The sequence below is a fragment of the Galeopterus variegatus genome, unplaced genomic scaffold (assembly GCF_000696425.1).
Source record: "Galeopterus variegatus unplaced genomic scaffold, G_variegatus-3.0.2 Scaffold766, whole genome shotgun sequence".
In the NCBI taxonomy this organism is placed as follows: domain Eukaryota; kingdom Metazoa; phylum Chordata; class Mammalia; order Dermoptera; family Cynocephalidae; genus Galeopterus; species Galeopterus variegatus.
This window is the reverse complement of record NW_007726877.1, coordinates 395,695-413,582: the sequence shown is the minus strand read 5'-3', so window position 1 is coordinate 413,582 and position 17,888 is coordinate 395,695. Positions and strand designations below refer to the sequence as shown.

General features: G+C 33.2%; 1 protein-coding gene and 1 pseudogene across 1 annotated transcript in view; both read left to right on the top strand.

Moving 5' to 3' along the window:
• The window catches only part of ATP11B (ATPase, class VI, type 11B), a 94,575-nt gene that overhangs the window by 58,070 nt on the left and 18,617 nt on the right, over positions 1 to 17,888 (top strand). Inside the window, exons 17-22 of the mRNA XM_008572235.1 lie at positions 2,437 to 2,582; positions 3,783 to 3,842; positions 5,454 to 5,581; positions 6,692 to 6,830; positions 16,601 to 16,666; positions 17,198 to 17,301. Of these exons, the coding sequence (XP_008570457.1) occupies positions 2,437 to 2,582; positions 3,783 to 3,842; positions 5,454 to 5,581; positions 6,692 to 6,830; positions 16,601 to 16,666; positions 17,198 to 17,301 (643 nt within the window). The remainder of the gene's footprint in view (positions 1 to 2,436; positions 2,583 to 3,782; positions 3,843 to 5,453; positions 5,582 to 6,691; positions 6,831 to 16,600; positions 16,667 to 17,197; positions 17,302 to 17,888) is intronic.
• On the top strand, positions 1,174 to 1,770 carry LOC103590099 (annotated as a pseudogene).

Here is a 17,888-nt window from a genome sequence, read left to right as displayed (position 1 = left end):
AAAGTTGGGTCTCTTTTCATTACTTATAGCAAAACAAATTCCAGATGGATTAAGATTTAAATAATTTTTAAAGATCATAAAAAGTAGCAGAAGAAAATTTAAGGAATAATCATGAATTTCAGGTATGTAAGAGTCTTTTAAGTACAAAACCAAAGCAAGAAACTACAGTTAACTATAGGAAAAAGATCAATATGTGTGGCAGAGGTAAAAATTACCCCCAAACAAATTTTAAAGACAAAAGATAAACTAACTAGTAAGGATTATTTGCAAAATAGATAACAAAGTCTTAATATTCCTAATATATGAAGACTTAACAAATTAACAAGAATAAAAAAAAACACTCCAGTAGAAATATGCAGAAGGATGTGAGCCGTCAGTTGTCACAAAAGGAGAAATCTAAAATGAATAATAGATGTATGAAAAAAGTGTTCAGTCTTAACAAAGGAATGCAAGTTAAAATTGCCTATCAGATAAGTAAAAATTACAAAGATTGATAAAACTCGTTTTGGCAAAGGTATAGATTTACAATGTTAGAGGAAGCATAAATTGGTTCACCCTGCATTATTATTCGTAACAAAATTTTAAGTGTGTGCCTGTTGACCTTGCAATTATACATCCAAGAATTTCTTCTAAGAAAATAATTGGGCATATTGATAAAGATATTTATTTTAACCAATGTCCATAATCTATTAAGTAACAGAAGCAGGTTACAAAACAATCCCATCTTTGTACACGTTTTTATGTATATTAAATACACACACATGAGAAATATGCAGGAATAAAAATTCTAAAAGGATATAGACCAAAAACAGTGGTTTTCTCTAGGTGTTTTGAATGTAGGTGATCTTCTTTGCCTGTACATTTTGGAACATTTTGACTCTGCTATTATAAAAAAATTTTATTTTAACTTTGGAAAGTTACTTTCAGATTGAAAAAAACAAACTTGGCAATAACTATTTTGCTCTTTTTGAAACCTAAAGGATTATTGTAACCTAAAAGAAGTACTCATATTTATCAGATAAAATGATGCACTGATTTCAAATGATTTTGGACATATCTCTTTTTAAAAGCATGTTTTAACTTGTGCATGAAAGTTTGTTTAAAAAGTCAAATATGGTGCATGCTGGCATGCGTCCCCTTTCAGTCAGGTGTGGGTCTTTAAAAAATGTAAAAATGGTTTCAAAAAGAGCTCTGGTCATCCTAGCTAAGGCAGCAGAAGAAATGGAGACAGTCATCCCTGTAGATGTTATGAGACGAGCTGGGATTAAGGTCACCATTGCAGGTCTGGCTGGAAAAGACCCAGTACAATGTAGCCGTGATGTTGTCATTTGTCCTGATGCCAGTCTTGAAGATGCAAAAAAACAGGGGCCATATTATGGTGGTGGTTCTACCAGGACGTAATATGGGTGCACAGAATTTCTCTGAATCTGCTGCTATGAAAGAGACACTGAAGGAACAAAAAGGCAGGCAGGAAGGGCCTCATAGTTGCCATCTGTGCAGCTCCTACTGCTCTGTTGGCTCATGAAATAGGTTTTTGGAAACAAAGTTACAACACACCCACTTGCTAAAGACAAAATGATGAATGGGAAGTCATTACAGCTTCTTTAAGAATCCTGTGAAAAAGGACTGCCTGATTCTTACAAGCTGAGGTCCTGGTACCAGCTTTGAATTTGCTTTTGGTATTGTTGAGGCACTGAGCGGCAAGGAGGTGGCTGACCAAGTGAAGGCTCCACTTGTTCTTAAACATTAGAGCAGAAAAAGTTGACAGTGAGTTAGAGAAGTAGGTCATTTATAATCCATTCTCACTGTGTTCACTTTAAACAAAAAATGGCTGGTTAATGACTCACTGAAAAGCTGTCATCACTGCCATTGTGAAGTACAGTTGTGAAGTAACAACTACACAGAGATTTCTCAGCCTACAAATTTTGTCTGTACATTTCTGAACTTTGTTTGCAGAATAAACAGGGCATTTAGCGAACTAAAAAAAGAGTCAAATACACTCATTTTGCTAGGTTCAAATTATTCAATTTGAATACTTTCTAAATTCATTGAAAATGATGAAGTTAAACCTGTTTTATAGCATTTTGTCCATCAAAAGTCTATTACCCAGTACTTCATGCTTGTTAGTGTAATCATTGATGTTCCTGCTAGATCCTGAACTTTCAATATGATTCTTATGTTAGTTGTATTTTATTTTATTATATTCTAATTCTTTGAAAAGTGGTGTTACATGTATGGTATATATTGTAGCTTTATATTAATTACATATTTAAGTAGAACAACCTTTTGGGCATCTGCTATCTGCTATATATTAGAATTTAGTGTTCCTAAGTCTAGGTTCAACTACTATAAATAATTAAGATATTTGCAGATATATCATGAAAATTATATTTAACAGTTATCAATGAACATGCCTTTTTGTCCCCTTTATTACAGGAATCATGGGTAAAGAAGGAAGACAGGCTGCAAGAAACAGTGACTATGCAATAGCTAGATTTAAATTCCTCTCCAAACTGCTTTTTGTTCATGGTCATTTTTATTATATTAGAATAGCTACCCTTGTACAGTATTTTTTTTATAAGGTGAGTTTCCTGTAGATATTTAGAATCAATTATTGATGTAGTAATCTGAAATTTCAGTTTAAGGAATGTTACGACCTTACAAATTATTCCTAAATGTAGTTGTACAAGTAAAAATAACCGTATTTTATCATAAATCTAATCTATACAGACGGGAAGCAATCAGTGGTTTCCTGGGGCCAAGGATACAGGTGGTAGAATTGACTAGAAAGGGATATAAGAGAACTTTTTGGAGTGATGGAAAAGTTATCTAATTTTATTATGATGGTCGTGTATAAATTTGTCAAAACACCTGAAATTTACACTTAAAACTGATACATCTTATTCAGTGCAAATTAGAACACAATAAATTTGATTTCTTTAAAGTTATTTTATCCTGAACCAGTAAAAAATTTTAATTTAAATCCATTATGAGTCTCAAGTGGAGGTTCTTAACCTTTTTTGTGTCATGTATGACCCTTTGGTAGTCTAGTGAAATGTATGAGCTCTGCAGTGTAGGGGTTTTTTATGTATAAGATAAAATAGCTAGGATTGCAAGGAAATTAATTATATTGAAATATTGTTCTATCTATGGACCCTTTTGAGGAGGGTTGGAGTCTATGGAACCCATATTAAGAACTCCTGCTACCAGGACATTTAATACACCAGAGTGTCCCATGTACCTTATATTCCTATAATTAATAGCTGCAAGCCAATGAAAAACTCAAGTAGATTGCATACTGCTATAAGATAATGGTGGCAGTTTTCTTCTAGCTTATTGTTCTAGCTTTTACTTGTAATATGAGTATATTGAGATGGAAAAATGTTTCAACAGTTCCATTTATTGTGCTTTTTAAATATTTTTGCACTGTAAAGCTATATAGCCCTGAGATTTAAGTAAATCTTACTAAAACTGCATATGAAAGTATTGAATAATAGGTGGAAGATTGTAAATTCAAAATTATGGTATTGCTTCCCAATGATAGGAGTCAAAGGTTTTTTATTCTGATATCTGCACTACTGCTTAGAATGCTTTAGATACTTTTTCATAAAATGGGAATCCTATTTTCTCATTTTATATGGACAGATTCTTATGGGAATATCCTCTAACTTACCACATCAATTGCGATTGGGTTTCTGGATACTTGAGTAGTTATTTTTAGAATTATTTTCTCTTTTAGACCTAAATATTTTAATTATTTCCCATTTAATCTTATTTTTCAGAATGTGTGCTTTATCACACCCCAATTTTTATATCAATTCTACTGTTTGTTTTCTCAACAAGTAAGTAAATAGAAGTCTATATTTTGTTCTTTTGTATAAGGTACGTATGTTCAGATTTTAATAGACCTTTGGAGGGAGGTTTTCATTTTTCTTAGTCCTATGGGAAACAAGAGAAAACTTTTCTGATTAGTGTATTTAATCAGCATAATATTTTAATATTTATTCTTGTTTTCAGTTTGAGGTGAATGTTGATACCAAACTATATTTTAATTCTAGAAGCTTTTAAAAAATATATATTAACGCTTAACAGCTTATGAGAGAATTTTGATCACTTTTTTCAACTTATTTGTGATATTTCTGTAGAATTCATATCAAGGCAGACCAGATAACTACTGGAGGTTTGCCTCATTTTTATTTTTGATTCAGAATATTTTAGATTTAGTAATTTAGTAATTCAGACTTAGTAATTTAGTACAGGGATGACATCATCTTAGAAGCTAGCTTTAAATAATTGAATGAGGCACCTGTAGTGATGTATCGAAAAGATTTCTGAAGCTCAGAGGGAAAATGCTGAAATTTGTTAGCATTGGCTATAATGGGCACAGGGTGAATCTTCAGTTACATACATGTCACATATTTGCCATTCCTAATCTTACCCTGTTTTATTTTATAAAAAAAGAAAGTGAAAACCACAGAGATTAAATAACTTGCCCAAGATCACATAACCAAGTTAATGAGTAAACCATGACTTGGACCTACTACTGACTAATTGAACACCTTTTTCACAAACCATATTATACATCTCAAATTGATAAAGACCTTGCTTCTATTTTATTAAAAAAAACAAGAGCTTAATTGTCTTCGGATTTTCATGATTTGTTCCTAAACTTGATCACTGTTTTCTCCTCTGTTTACAACCTGTCACTCTAAATTCCAAATATCTGCTTGGGATTGATTGCCAGTAACAGTTTGTTAACCTGAATAAAATAAAGAAAGCTATAAGACCATGTGACAAGAAAACCTGACCTATTTTGATTAAGTTTTCAGGGAGTTTACAGTGTCATTTGGGAGACAGTACTAATAACAATAAAAGCAATGTATGAAGGATAGGCAAAGTGATGAGCAATTATTTCCAATAGCAGCACCTATGACTGTTTAGAGGAGGAAGCTGTCATCAAGGATTTGGGCCATTGTGAAAAGTTTCATGGAAGAAGAGAGTCTTGTCGAGTTCCTTAAAGGAAGTGCAAGACATAGATGGGGAGACAAAAGCCATGAAAGCAAAACTATATGTGTAGCATATTGAAGGAATAGTAAACAGCCTAGGATGTATGTAGGAGAATTGTGTAAAAGTATATTACAGTGACCAAATTGTGGAGAATCTTGAAATGTAGATCCAATTTACTATAATTCCAGAAACACTTGATATAGCAAAATATTCCAGCTTCCACAAAGAATATATATAAATCTAGGGACATTATATGGTTATGTCTATATAAAAAACAAATTGGGGTTATTTAATTGGAATTATTAACCTGAATTTGGTGTAAATTGGAAAAATTGTGTAATTTTACGCTCATTTTTAACATGCTTCTTTGTGACTATATGCATAAGTATAATAGTAATACAGAGATTATTTAGAATCTCAAAATTCCTACCAATTTCTCTTTCTAGACACTATATGACAGCGTGTACCTGACTTTATACAATATTTGTTTTACTTCCTTACCTATTCTGATATATAGTCTTTTGGAACAGCACATAGACCCTCATGTATTACAGAGCAAGCCCACCCTCTATCGGTGAGTATCTTCTAGTATAATGTCCATAACAATACTGATTGCAAATAGTGTATTAAATAGTTATGAATTTTTAAAAGTACCTAAAATAACACCGAGGTTAAGGTTCGTATCCCCATACCAGCCAGCCAAAAAAAAAAAAAAAAATTAGTACCTAAAATATAAGCAAATATTTTAAGTTGTGTCTTGGTGATTAATACTTTACTAATGAAAGTACTTTAGTTGTCCATATGGTTTAAAGTCGTTGAATGTCAAAGAGAAAATTTGAATAATTTTTCCAGTGTTTTTAAGAATGAACACTTTCATCCTAGGATTGCATGGGGCAATTGTAATTTGCACTTCCTGTGGCAAACCACATGTTCTATTTTTTGTGTACAAAAGAAATTATTCAATAATTAATAGTCTCTAGAATTCCTTAAAAGTTAGTTTATGTTCTAGTATTGCCAAAATTACGGGTAATAATCAGTGCAAAATGCAGGGTTGAGGACATTAATTCCCATCCCAAATCCTCTGCTTTATTCCTGCTCCCCAGAACCAAGTAATCACAGAGAGGTGATTGGGTCCTGTTCCTCAGGAACAGCTTATGGTTCCCACCATAACATCTTATAGAGGTATCCAATTATCAAGATATGGAATAACTTACTTTGATTTCCCAGAATACGTAGGACAGGGCTTGACCCAAGATTGGCGCAGATTGTTCTTCCCATGATAGCTACTGTTAGAAGTGAAGGGAACCTCAGTGCTGAACCTAACGCAAATGACCTAACTAAAAAGAGTCCATCATGGCAGAGTGACTGAATGTTAACAGAATATAATCCAGACAAATCAACTTTTCACAATTAAACTTACACCTATATTATGTTTCTTTATCAAATATGAAGATGTGTTTGAATATATTATGTGAACTGTTAGCTGTTATACAGATGATATTACAAGCAGTGGTTTGTAAATTTGGGTTTATTTCTTTCTGCCAATATTTTCAAGCAATTTTAAATTAAAAATTCATCTTGTCTTTTTTTGTCTTGTCTTATAATTATCAAATTGTAATAACTGTTTAGTAGATAAATAATAAACAAGTCCTAATGTGTTCCTTTTTCTTTTTTTAATTTACAGAGACATTAGTAAAAACCATCTCTTGAGCATTAAAACATTTCTTTATTGGACCATCCTAGGTTTCAGTCATGCCTTTATTTTCTTTTTTGGATCCTATTTTCTAATAGGGAAAGATATATCTCTGCTTGGAAATGGCCAGGTAAAATGCATAGTTTTTTAAGGAATGCTTGTTAATATTTTGATTTGGTTTGGTTTTTGATAACCCTGTCATAGAAAATAATAGTAAAAGTCAATTTAAATTGTAAAATTTTAGATATTAAATTAAAATACAAAGATAAAAAGGGTTTAAATTTTTTTCACTTACATAATAAAGTTTCATACAAATGAAAATTAAGACAGAAAGGCAATACAATGGTAATCTTAAAATAAAACTCAAGTTACTAGACAGTTTTGCTATTCAGAAATTAGCTTCTGGGGCCGGCCCAGTGGTGCACTGCTACAGTGCGCCGCTTGGGAGCGCGGCGGCGCTCCCGCCGAGGGTTCGGATCCCACATACAGACCGGTTCCCGCTCACTGGCTGAGCGAGGTGCGGGCGCAACACCGACGGTTGCGATCCCGTTGCTGGTCCTGGTCCAGTACGGGTGCGACACTGAGGGTTGCGATCCGTTGCCGGACACGAAAAAAAAAAAGACAAAAAGGAAAAAAAAAAAAGAGAGAGAGAAATTAGCTTCTGCACGGGGATATGTTATGGCCCAGCATGCTGTTCACCTCAGGATTGCGTTTTAATAACAGCCACCATTTATTTGGTGCTAACTTTTGTGCTAAATGCTTTACATGCTCCATCTCCATTAATCCTAACAATAATACTGTTAGAGGGTTATTATTACCAACATTTTTCAGATGAGAAATGAGGACATAGTGTTTATTTGTTTGCATTTAATAGCATGAATTTTTTTTTTTTTTTTTTTTTTTTTTTTTTTTGGATTGTTTAGGGAGTGCTACTATATTCTTCAGCACACACTAGCAACTCCAAGGATGCCAATACGTTACTGTTTAGTGTGGCCACTTTTCTGAAATATGAATTAGGAAGGAGTACTAAACAGTACAGTTTATACTATGTCCTAATTGGAGTGCTCATGTTGAGAGACTCTTGGCAGAACTAGGCCTCTCTTTCCAGGCTTAGGTAGATGGGTTAGGAGGAAAGGAAATGACAGCAGTTGTACTATGGTGGACTGGAAATGCTTGTCGCCTTTAGTTTTCCTTTTCCACTGGCAACACTAAAGTATTGCAAAATATGTTTGGAGACACAGACATACAAGATTTGCAATTGGAAGAATATAAAGTTTTATCTATTCAACAAACATGTACTGAGGATCAACCATTCCCAAGTATTATACTAGGCTCTGGACATATGAGAGTAACTAATTTATTTGGCCATGGAGTTTAGAGTCTTAGAGATACAGAAAATGAGCAAGTAAACTAACAATAAAATATGCTGGTGCAATAAACGAAATAGGTTTCAAACATAACCCTTTAGGTTGTAGAGTAGGAACATAATTATTATTGTCACTTCACTTTTGAGAACATATTTAGCCTGATGTGAATGAAAACATGAATCTAATTTGTGTAGAATAAAATTTGCAGCACGTCCCAAATAATAACTATCTTTTATTGAGTTTTTTCTCTGTGCCAGGTATATTACATGCATTATCTTATTAAATCAAAATAACCTTGTGTGGGGAAAATATCATCTATATTACTTTTCCCATGTTAGAATTTTAACCTCAGAGAGGTTAAGAAACTTGCCTAAGTTCCCACAGTAAGCAAATTATAAGAGTAGAATTGAAACTCAGCTCTGTGGACTTCAAAGCCTGTGTGCTTAGTCATAATTTTCAGTTCCTTTGAGAAACAACTGTTAGCCTGGTGCCCTTCTGCACAGTCTTCCCACCTGTGCAAGGACCATCAAATATATAAATATATGAGTGAATGTGCTTACTTCCCCCTGAAATAGTGGGGTGGAAGCTGTTCAGAAGGAAGGAGAGTTAAGAAGAAAGAAGTCACTGGATGAAAAGGAAATTAAAGATATCCTTTGTTACTAGTTACTACTATTTTTTCTGTTTTTAAAAGTAATAATGTACCCATTAGGTAAATTTGAAATATATAGGAAAAAATATAAAGAAAATAAATCGCCTATTGTCCCTTTACCCAGATATTATTACTTCTATCATTTTAATATATTTCCTTCTATTCTTTTTTATTTTTTGCTATTTTCATTAACCTTATATTTTATGTCACCTAATTTCTTAATATTATAGCCTATGTGATTATTCATGTTACTAAAAATGCTTCACGGGCCGGCCCGGTGGCGCAATGGAGAGTGCGCCACCTGGAAGCGTGGCAGCGCTCCCGCCGAGGGTTCGGATCCCATGTGGAGACCGGTTCCCGCTCACTGGCTGAGCGCAGTGCGGGCGCAACACCGAGAGTTGCGATCCCGTTGCCGGTCCCCGGTATAGGCGTGACACCGAGGGTTGCGATCCCGTTACTGGTCGGTACGATCCCGTTGCCGGTCCCCGGTACAGGCGTGACACCGAGGGTTGCGATCCCGTTACTGGTCGGTAAAAAAAAAGGAAAAAAAAATAAAATAAAATAAAAAAATAAAAAATAAAAATGCTTCAAAAACATTTTAATAATTTAACATAATGATACTGTATTATAGATCATAATTTAAGTATTTCCTTAATTTGAGAATTTACATTTGTTTCTAATTTTTAGTGACTCTTTAAAATTAAACCTTTGAGTATTCTTTATACAAAAGAATTAACTTAAGGAGGGTAAGTTGTTGTTGGCCTTTAGCATGAAAGGTTTTTTATTTCTTTATCACCTGCTTATATTTTGGTTTCTTTTTGTTTTTTTTTGACTCAAATTATAAATCATTAACTCCTTTCCCCCTTTAGTCTACCAATTCTACCACTCATATATATACTACTACAAATTAATCTGCCACTCTCTACCACCAATACTAGGTATAGTGGAAAAGAAGCCCACATTGGAATCATTCAGAATTGGCTTCATATCCTGGCACTTGTAGTTATCATTTGAGTGATTTGGGATGAATTAGTTAACCTCTCTAAGACTCAGTTTCCTTACCTGCAAAATGAGGAGCATAATCCCTACCTTATAGGTTTGTTGTGAGGATTAAATAGCGTATTATATGTAGAACATTAAGCATAGTAGCTAACATATAGATGTACTCAGTAAGTCTAGCAGTATTTGTTGTTATTTTTACTATCAAATCATTATATTAGAATACTTTCCTACCCAATCCCACCTGATCCACTTCCCCCAGAAACTCTGTCCTCTTTAACTGCGAAAGTCACCTTGCTGGCCCTCAGAATATGCCATGCTCATTTCTAGTTCTAAGCCATTGTTTATGTTTCCTCTTAGAGCGCCCATGCCTTTCTTTCCCAAAGCCTCTCTCACCACCATCTGTTCATCACAGTTGAGCCCACAGACCCCTGTTGTTTTGCTGCAGCTCCCTATTATTCTCCCTGTTGTAAATCTTGGACTTCTGTGTTGTATATCTCTCATTGTTCAGCACTGGGTATGTTGAATGCTTCCTGTTTTCCAAATATTGTTCTTGTATGCCCAAGAAATCTACAAACAATTGAAGTCCTAGAGTAGAAAAAGTTATTAGAGGGAAGAATTGGGAGGAGGAGTGACTGGAGGTAAAGATAAAGTTGATGCAAAAAAGAGATCCTGAGTGAGGAGCAGGAGAAAGAGTGGCAATAGTTTGGGGTTAAAGGCAGAACAATTCAGGGGAAGTTAAGATTTTACCCCAGTTTTTTGTATAAGGGTCTAGCAATATCATGAATGTTATATACTAATTAATTATTAACAAATATTTTTGAAGTATTCACTCATTTTTAATTTCTCTTTAGCTTAGGAAAGAACTATCCATTCTTTATAAATTCCTCTCTAATCTTTTTAATAGGTCTTTCTTTCCCTTAGTAAAATACTAGTCTTGATCAGTTTTCTGAGATTTGGGAAGACTGAAAGAGTGTGTATGACATGTATGCATTCCATTCTATATGTGACTCTAAAACTGCTTTTCTGTGGGGTGATCTTTACCTTAAGAGCACCATAAAAAAGATATTCCTTTACTGTTACTCTTTAATGAATTACCAGAGAACAAAAATATACTCATTAATAAGAAGGCTGAACTAGCAACTGTTTCTCTTCTAAATAGTAGAAGCATTAAACTCACAAAATTTGCGTAGCCATATAAAGTCACAGTATTTAAGTATTACTTAAAACTGAGGCTTGTTTTACAATACAATGGTATTATCTTTTCATTTTATTTTTGAAAGTTAAAAGTGAGCTTAACATAGACTTCAAATTATTTCTGTAATCTAACAGGATAAACTTTTTTGGAATTGTTTTTAAACAGGGCTTCATAGAATACTACAGGTTTATAATGTTTGGTACTTAGATTTTTACCTACCTTATTTTTCTGTTTTGTTTTGGTTTTTATAAACTTATTTATTTTAATTGACATGTATTAATTGTACATATTTATGGGGTACAGAGTTATATTTCAATACATATATATAATGTGTGATAATCAAATCAGGATAATTAGTATATCTGTCACCGCAAAAAGTTGTCATTTCTTTGTGATGAGAGCATTTCAGCTCCTGTCCTCTAATTTTTAAGCAGATTTATCTTAAAGAAAATTACAATCATAATTTCTTTTATATAATAGAACTTTGGCAAAAAGGTAAAATTATGTTATAAAATACTCATTTGTGAGAGATTTTGCTGTAACTTTAAAAAAGCTTTAAGTCCCCCCAAAATAATATACAATCTAGGAAAACTGACTTCCATGAAATTATTTTTTTAAACAGCTTTATTAGGGTATTTTGATATAATAAACTGTACATATTTAAATATGTAATTTGTTCCTTTTTTTTTTTTTACCATCTTAACCATAAATATATACATATTGTTGTGCAGCTTTATTAGGGTATTTTGATATAATAAACTGTACATATTTAACACTGTAATTTGTTCCTTTTTTTTTTTTTACCATCTTAACCATAAATATATACATATTGTTGTGCAGCTTTATTAGGGTATTTTGATATAATAAACTGTACATATTTAACACTGTAATTTGTTCCTTTTTTTTTTTTTACCATCTTAACCATAAATATATACATATTGTTGTGCAGCTTTATTAGGGTATTTTGATATAATAAACTGTACATATTTAACACTGTAATTTGTTCCTTTTTTTTTTTTTACCATCTTAACCATAAATATATACATATTGTTGTGCAGCTTTATTAGGGTATTTTGATATAATAAACTGTACATATTTAACACTGTAATTTGTTCCTTTTTTTTTTTTTACCATCTTAACCATAAATATATACATATTGTTGTGCAGCTTTATTAGGGTATTTTGATATAATAAACTGTACATATTTAACACTGTAATTTGTTCCTTTTTTTTTTTTTACCATCTTAACCATAAATATATACATATTGTTGTGCAGCTTTATTAGGGTATTTTGATATAATAAACTGTACATATTTAACACTGTAATTTGTTCCTTTTTTTTTTTTTACCATCTTAACCATAAATATATACATATTGTTGTGCAGCTTTATTAGGGTATTTTGATATAATAAACTGTACATATTTAACACTGTAATTTGTTCCTTTTTTTTTTTTTACCATCTTAACCATAAGTATATTCATATTGTTGTGCAGCATATCTCCTGAATTTTTTCATCTTGCAAAACTGAAACATCTTGCAAAACTGAGTACTCATTAAACAAGTACTTTCTATCTCTACCCCCTGCCCAGTGCCTGGCAACTACCATTCTACTTTCCATTTCTATGAATTTGACTACCTACAAAATCTTCTTTTTTTTAAACCTAAATAATGGGGAGGTAAATACTAATGAAGAATGTTTATTAAGTATACTATAAAATTAGAGAAGTTACTAAAAACTAATGACTATGTTTTTTAAAAAAGAATTTATCTCCTCCTTTGTCGACCCCTACAGAATAAGTCATCTTAAACACACACTTATTCTAACAATGTTGCTGTTGTAAAAATGTTTTTGAAAATAGCTTATGTTGTCTTTCTGTGATCTCAGCAAGGAAACTTCTTCAGGAAAGAAACTATTTAAAATTATAGATGAGGAAAGATGCTACGTAAGATTATAGATAAGGAAAGAAAGTGACAGAAAAATGTGAGAGGAACAATTCATATTGAAAGAGTTCACCTCCAGTTAAAACACACAAAGAATGCAGTGGAATAGGTGTCCTGGGTGCCATCAAAGTGTATTAGATGAGAAAGAATATTAAAATGAAGAAAACAGGAAGGAAGGAATTGTTATATGGTGAGAGTGGAAAACAAACATGATGTAGGGAAAAAAATATCAGAACAGTTTTTTTTTTTTTTTTTTTTTTTGTCCTTTTTTTTGAGACCGGCCGCACTGTGCTCAGCCAGTGAGTGCTGTCAGCGCATCGGTCATCCCTATATAGGATCCGAACCCGCGGCGGGAGCGCTACCGCGCTCTCAGCGTCGCACCCTCCCGATTGCGCCACGGGCTCGGCCCTATCAGAACAGTTTCAAAGGTAGCTGAGTTCCCAGCCTGATAATCCATGACATTCAGTTTGTTTAGTGATCTCTACCAGTCTTCAGAAGAAAAAGAGGGTAAAGATTAAAAACAAATAAAAAGAATCATTTGTTAACTCAGTAATATATATTCCACTCACTCTTAGTCGTCTGATATGAAAATTACAAACTACTTTTTAAAATGAGATTCTAATAATAAATAATAAATAATAAATTCAAATAATTTAACCACTGTAATTACCAGTCAGGTTATTCAAGAATGCATATACAATTTAATTCCTATAGGTAGATATAGATTTTTTAACAAAAGTTTATATGGTAAAAATATCTTTGTCTAGTTTTAGAATTTCCCTGTTTGCTCATTTATTTGTGAGACTGATATTTAAAGCACTAACAGTATTCCAGGCACTTAATAGAAAATTAGATGTAGCTATACCTTAGAGGAGAACAGAAAAGGATACCTTGTTTCTTATGGTATTACCCAAGATCAGTCATATGTTATATTCAGTCTATAACAAAGAGATAGTTTGTACTGGAGAACTGAACCAACTGATTAATTCTAGGGAATGTAATTCTTGTAAAGATATATAGTTAAGCCTGATAATTTTCATCTTTCGTATTTTCTTGACCTCCTTCTTGCTAACCCAGGACTTTGTTTCTGCAATTATCCTCTCTCTTTTCTTTACCATCAATCTTTCATACTCTGTTGAGTCAAACCCATCACCGTACAAACATGCTTTAAGATCTCCTATCTTCTAATAAAAAACAGTTCCTCAGCCAACAACCCCCTGCTCTGGCTACATTTTTCTTTGTGTCTTTAGAGCAGAACTTGAAAAAGTTATCTTTTCTGACTATTTCTACTTCCTGGCCCCCTATTCTCCCTTGAACTTACTCCAGTGTGGCTTTTGCCCGCAGCACTCCCACCAAAATCATGTTCTTCATGGTCACCACCACTTCTACATTACTAAAGCCAAGAGCATGTCTCGGACTTTATGAACTTGACCATTGGACAAAATTTATGAAGGCTTCCTTCCTGCCACATTATCAACTGTCAGGTTTTGGAACCTACTTCGGCTTCCTAGTATTTTTGACTGCTTTTCAGTCTTTTCCTTCTTTTCCCACCCTTGAAACTACAGTTTCTCAACCTCTGCATTACTGACATTTTGAACTGGATAATTTTTTGTTATGGGAGCTGTTCTATGAATTGTAGGATGTTTAGAAGCATCCCTAGCTTCTACCAGTAGCACACACATCCCTAGTTATGACAACCAGAAATATCTCCAGAGCCAGCCAGATGTCTCCACTTGAGACCCACTGCTCTAAATGGAGCAGTAGCCTAAGGCTCAGTCCTGGCCCCTCATTTCTTCTTTATCTGTACACTGGGTGCACTCATCCTTCCCATCTAAGAAGTGATCCAGAAAGGCAGACTGAGATAGAAAGTGCTTTGACCATCTGTTCTCTGCCAGGTTTAGTAGAGTCTATACATTCTAGCAGACTCTCTGGGTGCACTCATCCTTCCCATCTAAGAAGTGATCCAGAAAGGCAGACTGAGATAGAAAGTGTTTGACCATCTGTTCTCTGCCAGGTTTAGTAGAGTCTATACATTCTAGCAGGCTCTGTATCTGTACACTGGGTGCACTCATCCTTCCCATCTAAGAAGTGATCCAGAAAGGCAGACTGAGATAGAAAGTGTTTGACCATCTGTTCTCTGCCAGGTTTAGTAGAGTCTATACATTCTAGCAGACTCTCTTTAGGGAGAAAAAAAAAAGCATATAATTACATATACAAACTTAACTGTATGTGAAAGTGATTGTAAGTGATTGTGAGTGGCATAAATGTGTCCCACTTAATCGAAACCAAATGTGAGCTCAACTCACTGCTCTTTAGCCAGATCCCCAAAATGCCCTCTGTCACTTCATCACTAACCAACTCAAGGGTAAATCAGAACGGAAAGGAGCAGAGTCGTAACTGATTGGTTACAGCTGAAATACATTACTTTTTATAATTTTACCAAAAACAAAAAGCCACATGAATGTGTTTCTGTAGGGCATTGAATAGGGCCTGTGCAAGAGGAAGCCTTAAATCCTTCTGCGCTTCTGAGGAAGATAACCACGTAACAGGCTTCAATCTAGGCCCAGTAAAAACAGATAGTAAAGGAGATAGGCATGTACTAATGTTACCATTTCCAGGCCCGGGTCCCCTGGATACATGAAAGAATCTGTCCTCATAGCTCTGAAAGAGAAAATTCGCCCTTCAAGAGCTAAGTTGAGATCCACTGATTTTCAGTATTCTGGGTCATTTCTAGAGATGACAAAAGCAGGAAAATAAACACAGATTCAATATGAATTTTCCATTCTTCTTTTGACGAATAAACTTCCAAAATACCCTCAAAGGAAAGTTAATTGATATTTCATTGTTAACAATTTAACTGTTATTTACTGATTGCTTATTATATACCAGGTACCCACTCCTTTTTGTATACCCTAATTCTTATAGAAAACCGTGAGATTTATTCTCATTTTACAAATGAAGAAAATGAGATACAGAGAGGTTAAGTAATTTGTCAAGTAAATGCTAGTTGTTAGAAATCTGTAATTTAAAAAAAAAAGAGCCTTTTAAATAATTTTTTTAAACCAGTGTTAAGATTTTGACTACTTTGTGAAATAAATTAATGTAAACTTCTGGTTGTGTTCTTACTTTTGGAAATAAAATCCTGATTTTGGGGGGGATTCTGCATGTTTAACACCCTTAGTTAAGTTTTGGCTATAAAGCCCAAGGGAATACTTTCTTTCTGACAGGCGTTAACTGAATTTTTACATGGAATCCTTTGAGTAGTATTTCCACTGGCCATTATTTTTTCTTTCAGATACTGGTTTTAAGTGTCAATTTCTTTTTTCCTGCTGTACATAGGCTGTGTCCAGAAATTCTGTGGCAAGTGATTTGCTGTAACTTCTGGTTGGAAAGGTTTCAGAAAATAATTGTGATTGAAGAGGGTTTCATTATTTTTAGTGTATGACAGGAATAAAACATCCATTAACAATTACAGCATTCTAACTAAAAACAGTCTGTACCACACAATTCTGAACCCAACTTTGGGTCTCCAATCTGATAATGTTATCCAAAGGATCTTTGTGCATAATAATAATAAGCATAATAATGGTTTGTGTACTCTTTTAAATTTATTAATAGTCACCCATTTCAAATGTAATTGGTTTAAATCAAGTGATTTTTAGTTGCGAATGAGCTTGTTTTTTACCTTACATCTGATTTAACATCATGTTAACAAATAATGTAATAGTTTATTCTTTCTGTTTAGATGTTTGGAAACTGGACATTTGGCACTTTGGTCTTCACGGTCATGGTTATTACAGTCACAGTAAAGGTATAGTACTGACATTAGAAACATGAAAACATTTTGTGTTTGTATAATTAGCATTAATTTTCTTCATTTCTTTAGTCATCGATAGATATTTTTCCCTTTTCCTTTTTTAGTAATAAGTAATTTCAGTAATTGCTATTTTAATAATTCATTTAAATTTTTGTCAAAAAAATATTTTTAAGCTCATTATTTTGGAAAGCCTCAGTTTATTTTTATGGTCAAATAAAAATCTCTGAACTTTTGCTTCTCTGTATATAGTGCAAGATAATACAATTTGTTTTATGCCATGAGGTTGAGAATAGAGTAATCACATGAAATTTCAATGCTGCTTCCTCACAGAAGAAAAATACTGTAAACTTGAAATTGTTCAATTTCATACAAGGACCCTTTTATTAATATTTATCTACTGAGGGACTATGCCATGAGAGTTTTAGACATTTATAATTAATATGTTTTATTCTTGAGTTTTATCTGAGAGGTTATAGTTTGATTATTTTATATTTCTAAGGATTTAAAAAAAAATTTTTTTTTCAGATGGCTTTGGAAACACATTTTTGGACTTGGATCAACCATCTTGTTACCTGGGGATCTATTATATTTTATTTCGTATTTTCTTTGTTTTATGGAGGGATTCTCTGGTGAGTGACTGTATTGTATTTTAATTATATTGATTCAACTAGAACAAACATTTATTGTGATAGGTTAATTATAAACAAATTCTGCTCAGAATAGTTTTGAGACCCTATCCTAATCATTAGTTCACTTCATTCAGTTGATCTTACTGATATGGAGGGAAAAAAAGAAACTAAAATTTATTGACTACCTGCTATCTTCTGGATGTTTTATATATTATGTTGATTTATCACAATAATCTTATTATTCCCATTTTTTTCCATGTGGAAACTTAAAAGTAGCAAAGCCAGGATTTAAAACCCAATTATCTTACTTCATAATTAATTTTCCTTACACTAACTATATTACCTCCAAAATATTTATTAATATGTGCAATAAAATAAGTGACATAGAGTTGTTAAACTTTGTTGAGTTAACTTCTCTCTCAAGGTTAAATAGTATGCTTCATCTTCAGTGGTAGAATCAGACAGTCAGCTAGCTACTCTGACAGACTAAAAATGAATGCTTCTCCTAGGATTCTTTGGTAAGTGATGGACAACTAAAGTCTCTCTTTCGGAGAATTTATTTATTTATATTTGCCTGCTGTACCTTT